General features: G+C 39.2%; 1 protein-coding gene across 1 annotated transcript in view; it reads right to left on the reverse strand.

Moving 5' to 3' along the window:
- Nucleotides 1–5,182: 5,182 nt before the first annotated feature.
- LOC105493084 (stabilizer of axonemal microtubules 2) overlaps nucleotides 5,183–17,840 on the reverse strand; it is a 30,327-nt gene continuing 17,669 nt past the window's right edge. Inside the window, 4 exon segments of the mRNA XM_071100807.1 lie at nucleotides 5,183–6,344; nucleotides 6,346–6,411; nucleotides 6,413–6,688; nucleotides 6,690–7,149. Coding sequence (XP_070956908.1) covers nucleotides 6,218–6,344; nucleotides 6,346–6,411; nucleotides 6,413–6,688; nucleotides 6,690–7,149 — 929 coding nt within the window. The 3' untranslated portion in view covers nucleotides 5,183–6,217.

A 17,840-nucleotide genomic window follows, 5' to 3' on the forward strand; every position in this document is an offset into this window, starting at 1 on the left:
GCTGATACCCAGGCAAACAGGGTCTGGAGTGGACCTCAAGCAATCTCCAACAGACCTACAGCTGAGGGTCCTGACTGTTAGAAGGAAAACTATCAAACAAGAAGGACACCTACACCAAAACCCCATCAGTACATCACCATCATCAAAGACCAGAGGCAGATAAAACCACAAAGATGGGGAAAAAGCAGGGCAGAAAAGCTGGAAATTCAAAAAATAAGAGCGCATCCCCCCGGCAAAGGAGCGCAGCTCATCGCCAGCAACGGATCAAAGCTGGACGGAGAATGACTTTGACGAGATGAGAGAAGAAGGCTTCAGTCCATCAAATTTCTCAGAGCTAAAGGAGGAATTACGTACCCAGCACAAAGAAACTAAAAATGTTGAAAAAAAAGTGGAAGAATTGATGGCTAGAGTAATTAATGCAGAGAAGGTCATAAACGAAATGAAAGAGATGAAAACCATGACACGAGAAATACGTGACAAATGCACAAGCTTCAGTAACCGACTCGATCAACTGGAAGAAAGAGTATCTGCGATTGAGGATCAAATGAATGAAATGAAGCGAGAAGAGAAACCAAAAGAAAAAAGAAGAAAAAGAAATGAAAAAGCCTGCAAGAAGTATGGGATTATGTAAAAAGACCAAATCTACGTCTGATTGGGGTGCCTGAAAGTGAGGGGGAAAATGGAACCAAGTTGGAAAACACTCTTCAGGATATCATCCAGGAGAACTTCCCCAATCTAGTAGGGCAGGCCAACATTCAAATCCAGGAAATACAGAGAACGCCACAAAGATACTCCTCGAGAAGAGCAACTCCAAGACACATAATTGCCAGATTCACCAAAGTTGAAATGAAGGAAAAAATCTTAAGGGCAGCCAGAGAGAAAGGTCGGGTTACCCACAAAGGGAAGCCCATCAGACTAACAGCAGATCTCTCGGCAGAAACTCTCCAAGCCAGAAGAGAGTGGGGGCCAATATTCAACATTCTTAAAGAAAAGAATTTTAAACCCAGAATTTCATATCCAGCCAAACTAAGTTTCCTAAGTGAAGGAGAAATAAAATCCTTTACAGATAAGCAAATGCTTAGAGATTTTGTCACCACTAGGCCTGCCTTACAAGAGACCCTGAAGGAAGCACTAAACATGGAAAGGAACAACCGGTACCAGCCATTGCGAAAACATGCCAAAATGTAAAGACCATCGAGGCTAGGAAGAAACTGCATCAACTAACGAGCAAAATAACCAGTTAATATCATAATGGCAGGATCAAGTTCACACATAACAATCTTAACCTTAAATGTAAATGGACTAAATGCTCCAATTAAAAGACACAGACTGGCAAACTGGATCAAGAGTCAAGACCCATCAGTCTGCTGTATTCAGGAGACCCATCTCACACGCAGAGACACACATAGGCTCAAAATAAAGGGATGGAGGAAGATTTACCAAGCAAATGGAGAACAAAAAAAAGCGGGAGTTGCAATACTAGTCTCTGATAAAACAGACTTTAAACCATCAAAGATCAAAAGAGACAAAGAAGGCCATTACATAATGGTAAAGGGATCAATTCAACAGGAAGAGCTAACTATCCTAAATATATATGCACCCAATACAGGAGCACCCAGATTCATAAAGCAAGTCCTTAGAGACTTACAAAGAGACTTAGACTCCCATACAATAATAATGGGAGACTTCAACACTCCCTGTCAACATTAGACAGATCAACGAGACAGAAAGTTAACAAGGATATCCAGGAATTGAACTCATCTCTGCAGCAAGCAGACCTAATAGACATCTATAGAACTCTCCACCCCAAATCAACAGAATATACATTCTTCTCAGCACCACATCGTACTTACTCCAAAATCGACCACGTAATTGGAAGTAAAGCACTCCTCAGCAAATGTACAAGAACAGAAATTATAACAAACTGTCTCTCAGACCACAGTGCAATCAAAGTAGAACTCAGGACTAAGAAACTCAATCAAAACCGCTCAACTACATGGAAACTGAACAACCTGCTCCTGAATGACTACTGGGTACATAACGAAATGAAGGCAGAAATAAAGATGTTCTTTGAAACCAATGAGAACAAAGATACAACATACCAGAATCTCTGGGACACATTTAAAGCAGTGTGTAGAGGGAAATTTATAGCACTAAATGCCCACAAGAGAAAGCAGGAAAGATCTAAAATTGACACTCTAACATCGCAATTAAAAGAACTAGAGAAGCAAGAGCAAACACATTCGAAAGCTAGCAGAAGGCAAGAAATAACTAAGATCAGAGCAGAACTGAAGGAGATAGAGACACAAAAAACCCTCCAAAAAATCAATGAATCCAGGAGTTGGTTTTTTGAAAAGATCAACAAAATTGACAGACCACTAGCAAGACTAATAAAGAAGAAAAGAGAGAAGAATCAAATCGACGCAATTAAAAATGATAAAGGGGATATCACCACCGACCCCACAGAAAAACAAACTACCATCAGAGAATACTATAAACACCTCTACGCAAATAAACTGGAAAATCTAGAAGAAATGGATAATTTCCTGGACACTTACACTCTTCCAAGACTAAACCAGGAAGAAGTTGAATCCCTGAATAGACCAATAGTAGGCTCTGAAATTGAGGCAATAATTAATAGCCTACCAACCAAAAAAAGTCCAGGACCAGATGGATTCACAGCTGAATTCTACCAGAGGTACAAGGAGGAGTTGGTACCATTCCTTCTGAAACTATTCCCATCAATAGTAAAAGAGGGAATCCTCCCTAACTCATTTTATGAGGCCAACATCATCCTGATACCAAAGCCTGGCAGAGACACAACACAAAAAGAGAATTTTAGACCAATATCCCTGATGAACATCGATGCAAAAATCCTCAATAAAATACTGGCAAACAGGATTCAGCAACACATCAAAAAGCTTATCCACCATGATCAAGTGGGCTTCATCCCTGGGATGCAAGGCTGGTTCAACATTCGCAAATCAATAAACATAATCCAGCATATAAACAGAACCAAAGACAAGAACCACATGATTATCTCAATAGATGCAGAAAAGGCCTTTGACAAAATTCAACAGCCCTTCATGCTAAAAACGCTCAATAAATTCGGTATTGATGGAACGTACCTCAAAATCATAAGAGCTATTTGTGACAAACCCACAGCCAATATCATACTGAATGGGCAAAAACTGGAAAAATTCCCTTTGAAAACTGGCACAAGACAGGGATGCCCTCTCTCACCACTCCTATTCAACATAGTGCTGGAAGTTCTGGCTAGGGCAATTAGGCAAGAGAAAGAAATCAAGGGTATTCAGTTAGGAAAAGAAGAAGTCAAACTGTCCCTCTTTGCAGATGACATGATTGTATATTTAGAAAACCCCATCGTCTCAGCCCAGAATCTCCTTAAGCTGATAAGAAACTTCAGCAAAGTCTCAGGATACAAAATTAATGTGCAAAAATCACAAGCATTCTTATACACCAGTAACAGACAAACAGAGAGCCAAATCATGAATGAACTTCCATTCACAATTGCTTCAAAGAGAATCAAATACCTAGGAATCCAACTTACAAGTGATGTAAAGGACCTCTTCAAGGACAACTACAAACCACTGCCTAGTGAAATAAAAGAGGACACAAACAAATGGAAGAACATACCATGCTCATGGAGAGGCAGAATCAATATCGTGAAAATGGCCATACTGCCCAAGGTAATTTATAGATTCAATGCCATCCCCATCAAGCTACCAATGAGTTTCTTCACAGAATTGGAAAAAACTGCTTTAAAGTTCATATGGAACCAAAAAAGAGCCCGCATCTCCAAGACAATCCTAAGTCAAAAGAACAAAGTTGGAGGCATCACGCTACCAGACTTCAAACTATACTACAAGGCTAAAGTAACCAAAACAGCATGGTACTGGTACCAAAACAGAGATATAGACCAATGGAACAGAACAGAGTCCTCAGAAATAATACCACACATCTACAGCCATCTGATCTTTGACAAACCTGAGAGAAACAAGAAATGGGGAAAGGATTCCCTATTTAATAAATGGTGCTGGGAAAATTGGCTAGCCATAAGTAGAAAGCTGAAACTGGATCCTTTCCTTACTCCCTATACGAAAATTAATTCAAGATGGATTAGAGACTTAAATGTTAGACCTAATACCATAAAAATCCTAGAGGAAAACCTAGGTAGTACCATTCAGGACATAGGCATGGGCAAAGACTTCATGTCTAAAACACCAAAAGCAACGGCAACAAAAGCCAAAATTGACAAATGGGATCTCATTAAACTAAAGAGCTTCTGCACAGCAAAAGAAACTACCATCAGAGTGAACAGGCAACCTACAGAATGGGAGAAAATTTTTGCAATCTACTCATGTTACAAAGGGCTAATATCCAGAACCTACAAAGAACCCAAACAAATTTACAAGAAAAAAACAACCCCATCAAAAAGTGGGCAAAGGATATGAACAGACATTTCTCAAAAGAAGACATTCATACAGCCAACAGACACATGAAAAAATGCTCATCATCACTGGCCATCAGAGAAATGCAAATCAAAACTACAATGAGATACCATCTCACACCAGTTAGAATGGCAATCATTAAAAAGTCAGGAAACAACAGGTGCTGGAGAGGATGTGGAGAAATAGGAACACTTTTACACTGTTGGTGGGATTGTAAACTAGATCAACCATTATGGAAAACAGTATGGCGATTCCTCAAGGATCTAGAACTAGATGTACCATATGACCCAGCCATCCCATTACTGGGTATATACCCAAAGGATTATAAATTATGCTGCTATAAAGACACATGCACACGTATGTTTATTGCGGCACTATTCACAATAGCAAAGACTTGGAATCAACCCAAATGTCCATCAGTGACAGATTGGATTAAGAAAATGTGGCACATATACACCATGGAATACTATGCAGCCATCAAAAAGGATGAGTTTGTGTCCTTTGTAGGGACATGGATGCAGCTGGAAACCATCATTCTTAGCAAACTATCACAAGAACAGAAAACCAAACACCGCATGTTCTCACTCATAGGTGGGAACTGAACAATGAGATCACTTGGACTCAGGAAGGGGGACATCACACACAGGGGCCTATCATGGGGAGGGGGGAGGGGGGAGGGATTGCATTGGGAGTTATACCTGATGTAAATGACGAGTTGATGGGTGCAGCACACCAACATGGCACAAGTATACATATGTAACAAACCTGCACGTTATGCACATGTACCCTACAACTTAAAGTATAATAATAATAAATAAATTAAAAAAAAAGAAATCTATATTATTAGAACTTAAACTCAGGCTCATCCCTGTAATACCAGTGCTTTGGGAAGCCAAGGCGGGATTCAAGAGCAGCCTGGATAATATATTGAACAGCCTGGCCAATATAGCAAGAACCTGTCTCTACAAAGTATATTTTTTAAAAAATAGCCAGATGTGGTGGCACACCCTTGTAGTCCCAGCTACTTGGGAGGCTGAGGTAGGAGGATCACTTGAGCTCAGGAGGCTGAGGCTGCAGTAAGCAGTGATCACGTCACTGGACTCCAGCATGGGTGACAGTGAGACCTTGTCTCTAAAAATAATGATAATTAGTTAGAACTTGAACTCAAGTCCTTTGATTCCCAGCACACAGAGCCTTTCCTTGCCACACCACAGTGCCTCTTGCTAACCTGAACATGGTGAGGAGCAGTGCAGCAGTCTATACCACCAACCAAAACTTGACTCAGTAGATGCTATGTAGATGCACAAAGTCTGAGTAAAATGAATCCTATTATCTTGGAAGAGGAATCCATGTATCATTTTCAATGTCGTTCTAGATAATCTTGATGTGCTTGATAAATGACAACTGGTATGTGAATAACCATACAATTGCCATAATTATAAACAGAATTACAAATGATAATAGACTGGGGACAAGCTACTAAGCAGTATGTTGAATATTGAAAGAGTTCACATGGGAATGTATATTATTGAACCTTCTGAAATGCATATTAAAGAACAATCTTGATTAAAATATCAATACAAAATGGTTTTAAGATTCTGAGTTTTTATAATACATTTTCCAATTTTCTTGTTTAAAAATATAAAAAATGATTTATTATATCATTTTTTTCACTCCAAAAATTGAGTTTTCTCTTGGAAAAACAATTACTTGCTAGTAGCTTCCTTTTAAGCATATTTTCGTTATTAGAAGGCCTTCACTGCAGGAGAAATCTTGCGAAAGAATTTATGACCTTGGGAACTGGCATTTTCAAAAATATAACCTGGAGGAGACGAGTAACTCGCTGGACAAATTTCCTGTTTTTTCGGTGTTTACAGAGTAGATGGTCACATCATCAAATGGAACAGAACTCTTAAAAGCAATATTTAAAGGTTTGCAACTCTGTTGGAATCAATTTGTGTGGCACATAGTGAGATCTGAAAGTGCTCAAACCATCAAATTTTCCAGATGGGTTGGGAATCTGCTCCTGCTTCTTAATAAGTCCTTGACGACAATTTTCCCATGCTGGAAAAACTTCCTTCATGGTGCTTTTTCCTTGGAAAGGAAAATTATTACTTCTTCTATGAGAAACTGGCCTGATGGGAACTACACGATTGGCCTGATATGGAACATAGTTAAGATGGCTTGTGATGTTTAATAGCTTGCTACCTGTAGGAGTACTCTGGTACTTTCTTGACCTCAGGTGGTGGGATTTCCCATGGTTGAAAACATTCATGGAATTCAGTGCTTCCTTCAAACCGATCATTCTGGGTCACTCTGGTGTGTACAGGTCTGCAAATTTTTGCAGTTTCACCAATAAGACCCTGAAAGTCATACTGGTGAGTTGTGAGATCCTCAAAGCGTTGGTCAGTTGGTTTGCAAACTTCTTTTGGCCTTTCAAACTTGAGTTCAAGCTGATGAGGTATATAATCAAGGCTATGACTTGTAATGCCATTAAAAGGGGCTGTAGAACGTCTGACCACAGAGGAGGTTTTAAAGATTTGCCTAGGCTTTATCTCCTGAGGAACAAAGTCATCCTGAAATGTAGTTTAATTTCCAAATTTCACAGTAGGGGGGTGGAAAGTTTGTTCTGGCTTATAAAGTTCACTTTTATGAAGGTCATAAGCTCTATAATCATCTTGAAAATTAAAACAAAGTAAAAACATTTTTAAATGCTGAAGAAAACAACCATCTTCTAAAAATCATAACTGATTTCTCTCATTGCCAAACATCTTTCCATTTCCTTTAGAAATCTAAACAATAGTATCAGAATACAGTTTCTCTGATTCCTTTCAGATTTGTTCTTTTTCTTCATTTCCACCTTCCTCTACCCATCTCCTCACTTTAATAGATATAACTTTCCACTTTCAGATTCATCTGATTACATAACAAAGGAAAAGCATATCTGAGCCTGATTGTGGATAGTTCTTGAAAGCCAAAAGGACTGTGTTGTAGGTGAGGACAGAGTTTAGGAGATTAAGGTTGTATTCCTAGGAAGTGGTTGGGATTTTAAGTACAACTCACAAAATGCTAAAGTATGTCTAAAATCCAGGGCTTGAAATAAAATCAAGTGCCCTCATGTGTGGACAAAAGTAATACAGACATTACTCCTTGCTTTGGAGAGACTCATCAAAGGAGAGAAAATTTTAATTCTGGTATACTCTAGGAAGCTACAGAAAGAAGTCCTTGAGCAAAGATACAGGGTAACTTGTGCTATCCCAGAAAGATCTCTGGCTTCAACTTTCCCTCATGAAATGGACTTTAAGGCATTCCCAAAAGATAGAGGGCCATCTAGAGGCCAGAGGCCTTAACTGAATGCCTTCAAAGGTGTTTGAAATTGTAGAATTTGAAGTGACCATCAGAGCAAAGATCTGGGGTTTGGAAGTTAAATAACCTTAAGCCTACTTCCTGCAGTTTACCTAGACTGTGGAGCATTTTCGTTCACTCTGGTGTCTACAGAGTGATGACTTGTAATACCATTACAAGTTGGTAATGGTACACTTCACTAAAACTGAAATGTTTATATTTCAACTAAGGATTATTTGTGTTTTCTATTTCTAGATGAGGACGATAATAAGCTAGGAAATACCATAAAAGTGACTTTACCTCAAAATATGTATTTCTAAATACCAAAAATTAATTTATAAAAGATAGAAATTTATTATACAAGATAACATACTAAAATCAGAACTAAAGTCTAAGCAGTATTTACAGGAAAGGTCAAACCTTCAAAACTTATTATGTGGATATCTTCTTCAAAGAGATAAAATGTTTATCCATTTCTGCCAAAATGGCCAACTTTTGGACTAAATGATCAAGTTACTGATGTTTGGATGAGAGAGGGCACCTGACTCAAGAATAGGTGACCTTCAGGCCAGCAGAGACCTTGAAGACAAACTGACAGAAAAGATAAGCTAGATCAAGCATTCTTATTCCTGTAAACCTAAAATTGAAAATAATGAGTGAGATAGAAATGGGAGAATTGAAAAGGATGCCAGGAGGTAGTGCTGAAGAGCCATGGAAAGGTGAAGTTACATTCAAAACAGACCTGTAAAGAAATAGAAATGATAACTAGGCAGAGGCGGCCAGTTAGCAAAGTGGCAATCAGAGCAGATGAGTGAAGGGAAGTGAAGGTGCTGTGAGAGAAATCATGTAGCTCACTGTGGAGATGAAGGGAAAAGCTCTTCCTTGAAGCTCCCTGGCACCTGAGAGGTTTTCATTTTCAGTTCACCTGAAGCTTTACCAGAGTCTTTTTTTCTTGAGGTACCATGAGGGAATCTCTCTTCTTTGCAAACTAAAGTATAAAAGTATAACACCATTTTTCACTAGCTAAAAGAAATCACAGATGTTATTAAAGATCTACAGTTCCACACAATCATATAGGGAGAATTCTTGCTACCACACAAGAGAAAAAAGATTTTCATTGTAAGAGAATAAACAGAAGACAATATTTTCCCTCACCAAACCAGCTTTGGTTTTCAAAATGGAAGCAAGAATTTGGACACTGAGAGATGGATGTAATAGCGTACAATAGTACGAATGTCAGTTCTAGCTAATTGCAGAAAATTGATTTTCTCCCCATAAATATGCCTATGCTCATATACCTGGAATACTTATTATCTGTTCTGGAATATTTATTGACAACATTCTAGCAATACCTTTAAAACAGCATAATCTTTATCATGTGTTTTTAGTGTTTCATGATACTTAAAGAAAAAACAAACATTTAGTAATTTGCTGTTTAATTTCCAAATATTTGGGGATTTTTCTACATTTTTTTCTACTATTGATGTCTAATTTAATTCTGTTATGATCAAAAACACACATTGCATGATTTCAATTCTTTTATATTTGTTAAGGTTTGTTTTATGACTCCAAATATAGTTTATCTGGATGAAGCTTTCATGTGCACTTGAAAAGAATGTGTATTCTGTTATTGTTGGCAGAAGTGTCAATTTGGACAAATTGTTGATAGTGTTGTTCAGGTCTTTATATTCTTACTTATTACCTGTCTATGTTCTACAGATTACTTAAAGAGAGTGTTGAAGTGTCCAACTACAAATGCATATTTTTACATTTCTTATGTTAGTAATATAAGTTTTTGCTGCTTTGTATATTTGAAGCTCAGAATCTTGTGTTTGGGAAGTAGAAGGTGGGTGTGTGGTGGTTTCTCTGTTGTCCCAGTCCAGCTTCAGTCTTAGGCAGGCCCTGTGCCCCTGGGTCTCAGAAGCAGGGCTCTCTCAGTGTACCTGCCCCTTCACTAAATGTAGTAGGTCTCTAATTGTTGGTCCCAAGACCGTTTCCTGTTCTTTCTTCATTTTCAAGGTTCAGTTTTATTTTGCTCCTTGTTGTTGTTTTTATCTTTCAGCAAGTTGCAATACATCTTCACCTATTCATTGTGGCTGTCACAGTGATGCCTCTCCTGCAGTGCATTTTTTATATTATTATTATTATACTTTAAGTTCTAGGGTACATGTGCATAACGTGCAGGTTTGTTACATATGTACACCCGTGCCATGTTGGTGTGCTGCACCCATCAACTCGTCATTTACATCAGGTATAACTCCCAATGCAATCCCTCCCCCCACCCCTCTCCCCGTGACAGGCCCCGGTGTGTGATGTTCCCCTTCCTAAGTCCAAGTGATCTCATTGTTCACTTCCCACCTATGAGTGAGAACATGCGGTGTTTGGTTTTCCGTTCTTGCGATAGTTTGCTGAGAATGATGGTTTCCAGCTGCATCTATGTCCCTACAAAGGACACAAACTCATCCTTTTTTATGGCTGCATAGTATTCCATGGTGTATATGTGCCATATTTTCTTAATCCAGTCTGTCACTGATGGACATTTGGGTTGATTCCAAGTCTTTGCTATTGTGAATAGTGCCGCAATAAACATACGTGTGCATGTGTCTTTATAGCAGCATGATTTATCATCCTTTGGGTATATACCCAGTAATGGGATGGCTGCGTCATATGGTACTTCTAGTTCTAGATCCTTGAGGAATCACCATACTGTTTTCCATAATGGTTGATCTAGTTTACAATCCCACCAACAGTGTAAAAGTGTTCCTATTTCTCCACATCCTCTCCAGCACCTGTTGTTTCCTGACTTTTTAATGATTGCCATTCTAACTGGTGTGAGATGGTATCTCATTGTAGTTTTGATTTGCATTTCTCTGATGGCCAGTGATGATGAGCATTTTTTCATGTGTCTGTTGGCTATATGAATGTCTTCTTTTGAGAAATGTCTATTCATATCCTTTGCCCACTTTTTGATGGGGTTGTTTGTTTTTTTCTTGTAAATTTGTTTGGGTTCTTTGTAGGTTCTGGATATTAGCCCTTTGTCAGATGAGTAGATTGCAAAAATTTTCTCCCATTCTGTAGGTTGCCTGTTCACTCTGATGGTAGATTCTTTTGCTGTGCAGAAGCTCTTTAGTTTAATTAGATCCCATTTGTCAATTTTGGCTTTTGTTGCCATTGCTTTTGGTGTTTTAGACATGAAGTCCTTGCCCATGCCTATGTCCTGAATGGTATTACCTAGGTTTTCTTCTAGGGTTTTTATGGTATTAGGTCTAACATTTAAGTCTCTAGTCCATCTTGAATTAATTTTCGTATAAGGAGTAAGGAAAGGATCCAGTTTCAGCTTTCTACTTATGGCTAGCCAATTTTCCCAGCACCATTTATTAAATAGGGAATCCTTTCCCCATTTCTTGTTTTTCTCAGGTTTATCAAAGATCAGATGGCTGTAGATGTGTGGTATTATTTCTGAGGACTCTGTTCTGTTCCATTGGTCTATATCTCTGTTTTGGTACCAGTACCATGCTGTTTTGGTTACTGTAGCCTTGTAGTATAGTTTGAAATCAGGGAGCGTGATGCCTCCAGCTTTGTTCTTTTGACTTAGGATTGTCTTGGAGATGCGGGCTCTTTTTTGTTCCATATGAACTTTAAAGCAGTTTTTTCCAATTCTGTGAAGAAACTCATTGGTAGCTTGATGGGGATGGCATTGAATGTATAAATTACCTTGAATGTATGGGAGTCTAAGTCTCTTTGTAAGTCTCTAAGGACTTGCTTTATGAATCTGGGTGCTCCTGTATTGGGTGCATATATATTTAGGATAGTTAGCTCTTCCTGTTGAATTGATCCCTTTACCACTATATAATGGCCTTCTTTGTCTCTTTTGATCTTTGATGGTTTAAAGTCTGTTTTATCAGAGACTAGTATTGCAACTCCTGCTTTTTTTGTTGTTCTCCATTTGCTTGGTAGATCTTCCTCCATCCCTTTATTTTGAGCCTATGTATGTCTCTGCATGTGAGATGGGTCTCCTGAATACAGCAGACTGATGGGTCTTGACTCTTGATCCAGTTTACCAGTCTGTGTCTTTTAATTGGAGCATTTAGTCCATTTACATTTAAGGTTAAGATTGTTATGTGTGAACTTGATCCTGCCATTATGATATTAACTGGTTATTTTGCTCGTTAGTTGATGCAGTTTCTTCCTAGCCTCGATGGTCTTTACATTTTGGCATGTTTTTGCAATGGCTGGTACCGGTTGTTCCTTTCCATGTTTAGTGCTTCCTTCAGGGTCTCTTGTAAGGCAGGTCTGGTGGTGACAAAATATCTAAGCATTTGCTTATCTGTAAAGGATTTTATTTCTCCTTCACTTAGGAAACTTAGTTTGGCTGGATATGAAATTCTGGGTTGAAAATTCTTTTCTTTAAGAATGTTGAATATTGGCCCCCACTCTCTTCTGGCTTGGAGAGTTTCTGCTAAGAGATCTGCTGTTAGTCTGATGGGCTTCCCTTTGTGGGTAACCCGACCTTTCTCTCTGCCTGCCCTTAAGATTTTTTCCTTCATTTCAACTTTGGTGAATCTGGCAATTATGTGTCTTGGAGTTGCTCTTCTCGAGGAATATCTTTGTGGCGTTCTCTGTATTTCTGACTTTGAACGTTGGCCCGCCCTACTAGGTTGGGGAAGTTCTCCTGGATGATATCCTGAAGAGTGTTTTCCAACTTGGTTCCATTTTCCCCCTCACTTTCAGGCACCCCAATCAGACGTAGATTTGGTCTTTTTACATAATCCTATATTTCTTGCAGGCTTTTTTCATTTCTTTTTCTTCTTTTTTCTTTAGATTTCTCTTCTCGCTTCATTTCATTCATTTGATCCTCAATCGCTGATACTCTTTCTTCCAGTTGATCGAGTCAGTTACTGAAGCTTGTGCATTTGTCACGTATTTCTCGTGTCATGGTTTTCATCTCTGTCCGTTTGTTTATGGCCCTCTCTGCATTAATTATTCTGGTTATCAATTCTTCCACTCATTTTTCACGCTTTTTAGTTTCTTTGCACTGGGTATGTAATTCCTCCTTTAGCTCTGAGAAGTTTGATGGACTGAAGTCTTCTTCTCTCATCTCGTCAGTCATTCTCCATCCAGCTTTGATCCGTTGCTGGCGATAAGCTGTGTTCCTTTGCAGGGGGAGATGCGCTCTTATTTTTTGAATTTCCAGCTTTTCTGCCCTGCTTTTTCCCCATCTTTGTGGTTTTATCTGCCTCTGGTCTTTGATGATGGTGACGTACTGATGGGGTTTTGGTGTGGGTGTTAGTTTTCCTTCTAACAGTCAGGACTCTCAGCTGTAGGTCTGTTGGAGATTGCTTGAGGTCCACTCCAGACCTTGTTTGCCTGGGTGTCAGCAGCAGAGGCTGCAGAAGATAGAATACTTCTGAACAGTGAGTGTACCTGATTCTTGCTTTGGAAGCTTCCTCTCGGGGGTGTACTCCACTGTGTGAGGTGTGGGGTGTCGGTCTGCCCCTAGTGGAGGATGTCTCCCAGTTAGGCTACTCAGGGGTCAGGGACCCACTTGAGCAGGCAGTCTGTCCCTTCTCAGATCTCACCCTCCGTGTTGGGAGATCCATCGCTCTCTTCAAAGCTGTCAGACAGAGTTGCTTGCATCTGCAGAGGTTTCTGCTGCTTTTTGTTGTTGTAGTCGTTGTTGTTGTTGTTTAGTTGTGCCCTGTCCCCAGAGGTGGAGTCTACAGAGACTGGCAGGCCTCCTTGAGCTGCTGTGAGCTCCACCCAGTTCGATCTTCCCAGGGCTTTGTTTACCTACTTAAGCCTCAGCAATGGCAGGCGCCCCTCCCCCAGCCTCGCTGCTGCCTTGCGGTTAGATCGCTGACTGCTGTGCTAGCAATGAGGAAGGTTCTGTGGGCATGGGACCCTCCCGGCCAGGTGTAGGATATAATCTCCTGATGTGCCCGTTTGCTTAAAGCGCAGTATTGGGGTGGGAGTTACCGATTTTCCAGGTGTTGTGTGTCTCTGTTCCCCTGGCTAGGAAAAGGGATTCCCTTCCCCCTTGTGCTTCCCAGGTGAGGCGATGCCTCGCCCTGCTTCAGCTCTTGCTCATCGGGCTACACCAGCTGACCAGCACCGATTGTCCGGCACTCCCCAGTGAGATGAACCCAGTACCTCAGTTGATAATGCAGAAATCACTTGTCTTCTTTGTCGCTCACGCTAGGAGCTGGAGACTGGAGCTGTTCCTATTTGGCCATCTTGCTCCGCTCCCCCGCCTGCAGTGGATATTATTAATCCATTTTTGTTCTGTAGGTTACAGGCATCCAAATGGAGCTTCCTGCTTTTTTTTTTTTTTTTTTTTTTTTTTTTTTTTGTCTTTGCAACAACAACCATTCTTCTTTCTTTCTTTCTTTCTTTCTTTTTTTTTTTTTTTTGAGACGGAGTCTTGCTCTGTCGCCCAGGCTGGGGTGCAGTGGCCGGATCTCAGCTCACTGCAAGCTCCACCTCCCGGGTTTACGCCATTCTCCTGCCTCAGCCTCCTGAGTAGCTGGGACTACAGGCGCCCGCCACCTCGCCTGGCTAGTTTTTTGTATTTTTTAGTAGAGATGGGGTTTCACCGTGTTAGCCAGGATGGTCTCGATCTCCTGACCTTGTGATCCACCCATCTCGGCCTCCCAAAGTGCTGGGATTACAGGCTTGAGCCACCGCGCCCGGCCTAAGCCTGCACTATGAAGGAAATTTTCTGTGGTCTCCAGCCTTTCTCCCCATCTTCTGATGATCACACAGTGAACATCCATAGGGAACAGTCTACGAGTAGTTTTCAACTCCCCCTTTAGTGTCTGAAGTTCTCAGAGCTTCTATGCTCTCACAGTAGCTCACACTCAAGTCTTTAGCAATTAAATATGTAAATTATTTGATACACTTGTGTAACAGCTCGTCTTCATTCCATGCCCAGCTTTGGGTGAAACAGTGCTTGTCTCCTGTCTCAACTGTGTGGAATTTTTTTTTTCATTAAATGTCAGGTTAATTGGTTAACATGTGATCTCAGCTTTCTAAAGGATTCATACACATTTATGATTTTGTAGATTAGCTGGCTTTTTCTTATTCTTATGTTGGGAATATAATCTTTCTGGCCTTCTGCATCTTACACAGAATCTGAAAATTCTGGATTTCTTTAAGGTGAGGTTTAAAATTACACCTTGAATTCTACAAATTCAATTTCCTTTACATATATAGGGGTATTTTGACTTTTTATTTCTTCTTGAGTTACTTTTGTTAAATTGTATTTTTCAAAAAATTTATCCATTTCATGTAACTTGTAACTTATTGGCATTTTTTAAAAACATCTTTTAATGTGTGAAAAATCAATCTTTGAGTTTTAATCACAATATTTTGTTCATTTACACTTAATGTAATGATCTATCTGGGCTTAAGTTGACTGTATTGCTATTTGCTTTTGATTTTTCCCTCCTTTGTTCCAATAACCCTTATTTCCTGCCTTCTTTTGTATTAATAAATGGCATTTGTATTATTTCACTTTACTATTAGAATTTTTTCTATATTTTAAAAATAAAAAATGAATGTTTGACTTATTTTGAGATTTTTCTGGCTCAAACGTAAATGGATATTTTTGCTATTTCTAGCATGGAAGAACCTGTAAGCAATTTAATTCTATTTAAATCCTCTTGCCTTTTGTACTACTGTTCTAACATACTTTACTTTTATATTTGTGTAAAAACATAATATAGTAATTTTAAGTTGTCAATATTATTTTATATTTACCCACATATTTACCCTTTATGTGTGCTTCATCCCTTCCTACATTTCATGCTTCTCTCTGGAATAAGTTTCCTTTTAACTGAAGAATGTCCTTTAATACTTTCTGTAGTAGGTATCTCAGCTTTTTCTTTTTTTGTCTGAAAACATTTTTACTTGGCTTTAACTTTTCAAGGCTATTTTTACTAGATACACAATTCTCAGGTTTGCTGGCTTTAAAATTCTAGACCCTTCTCACACCTTTAGCACTTTTAAAGTGTCATATCATTGTCATTTAACTTCCATAGTTTGTGTTGAAAAGTCATGTATCATTCTGTTTAAAAGTCAGATATAACTTTTTCTTTTTGTAGATAATGAATAGTTTTTCACTTGCTACTTTTAAGAATTTATCTTTACTTGGTTTTCAGAAGTTTGACAATAGTTGTCTAGGATGGTTTTCTATGTGTTTATTTTGGAGTTTGCTGAGCTTCCTGAATCTGTGGGCTGATTCTTTCAATTTTGGAAAAGTCTTGACCATTATCTCTTCAAATATCTCCTGATTCTTCATAGGCCTCATAACATTTTACTATGTGCTGGATGTTGTGTATAAGAGAATCATAAAAACTAAAATCAATGTTATTTTCAACAGGAGACAGTTTACTCTTTCCTATGTTAGAATATGGGGGAGATCACCTCATTCTTACCAGAATCTGAGCTAGATCAGTGCTCAATGGCACCTTCAGTTACACATAGTCTTACTCGAGTTTCAAATGTCTCAAGAGCAAGACTCAAGGTGTGTTTGTAGTAAGGCCCTCATTCTAGTGGAGCTTTGTCTCCTAAGCATTTACTCCCAAAAAAGACTGTGGGATATTCCTCTGGAATTTTTCTGGCCCAGTCTCCCAGCACACCATGCCCCCTCCCCTACAAACTCTCAGTGAATGTCTCACATTGAAAACCAGCCATGTATCTGGGGCTCTTCTAGATTTCAATTAGTCCTATCAGCCCAAATTCAAGTGTTCCACTGCTTTCTTTTTCCTCTACTAGAGTTTATCTGCTTATGCCAAGCTCAATCCTCAGCACAGGCCTAGGACTTGACAAGTGTTCCCAGAGAAGTAAATGGCTGGCCATATCAACTCACTGAGGAAGGGCTCCTAGCTCTCTGAAATTTTTGTATTTTGCTTCTACAGCTGTCTGATGTCCTTCCAAGAAGATTTTAAAAAATCTATACTTATGTCAAGTCCCCTCAGCCTGGCACTCAAGGTTCTTCCCAAACTGATCTCAATCTACTTTCATGGAATTACACCCCAATCTCTCATCCCTGAAAATTTCTGGTCCTCACTATGTCTACTGAATAACTGTTTTATTTTTCTGATTCTATGCTTTTTTACTCATTTCGTACTAGTTTTCAGAATATCCCTCCTCTTTCTACATCTCAATACTGACTAGTGTCTGATGCATTCCCAGGCTGGCCTGAAGTGATAACTTACCAAGTATAAATTCTTGAAGCACTGTTTGCTCCACTATTTTTGTAGTAAATAATGTCTTCCCCTGAGGATATCTCATTTTGGTGTCTAGTATGGCAATTTCATTTTTCATGCTATTGCTTTTTAAATTCTCAATTATAAAGTTTCTTTTTAGATAGTCAATTTTACTTCCAATTACATGGTCGATTTTGGAGTAAGTATGATGTGGTGCTGAGAAGAATGTATATTCTGTTGATTTGGGGTGGAGAGTTCTATACATGTCTATTAGGTCTGCTTGCTGCAGAGATGAGTTCAATTCCTGGATATCCTTGTTAACTTTCTGTCTCGTTGATCTGTCTAATGTTGACAGTGGAGTGTTGAAGTCTCCCATTATTATTGTATGGGAGTCTAAGTCTCTTTGTAAGTCTCTAAGGACTTGCTTTATGAATCTGGGTGCTCCTGTATTGGGTGCATATATATTTAGGATAGTTAGCTCTTCCTGTTGAATTGATCCCTTTACCATTATGTAATGGCCTTCTTTGTCTCTTTTGATCTTTGATGGTTTAAAGTCTGTTTTATCAGAGACTAGTATTGCAACCCCCGCTTTTTTTTGTTCTCCATTTGCTTGGTAAATCTTCCTCCATCCCTTTATTTTGAGCCTATGTGTGTCTCTGCGTGTGAGATGGGTCTCCTGAATACAGCAAACTGATGGGTCTTGACTCTTGATCCAGTTTGCCAGTCTGTGTCTTTTAATTGGAGCATTTAGTCCATTTACATTTAAGGTTAAGATTGTTATGTGTGAACTTGATCCTGCCATTATGATATTAAC

This window comes from Macaca nemestrina, chromosome 7, assembly GCF_043159975.1.
Source record: "Macaca nemestrina isolate mMacNem1 chromosome 7, mMacNem.hap1, whole genome shotgun sequence".
Lineage (NCBI taxonomy): Eukaryota > Metazoa > Chordata > Mammalia > Primates > Cercopithecidae > Macaca > Macaca nemestrina.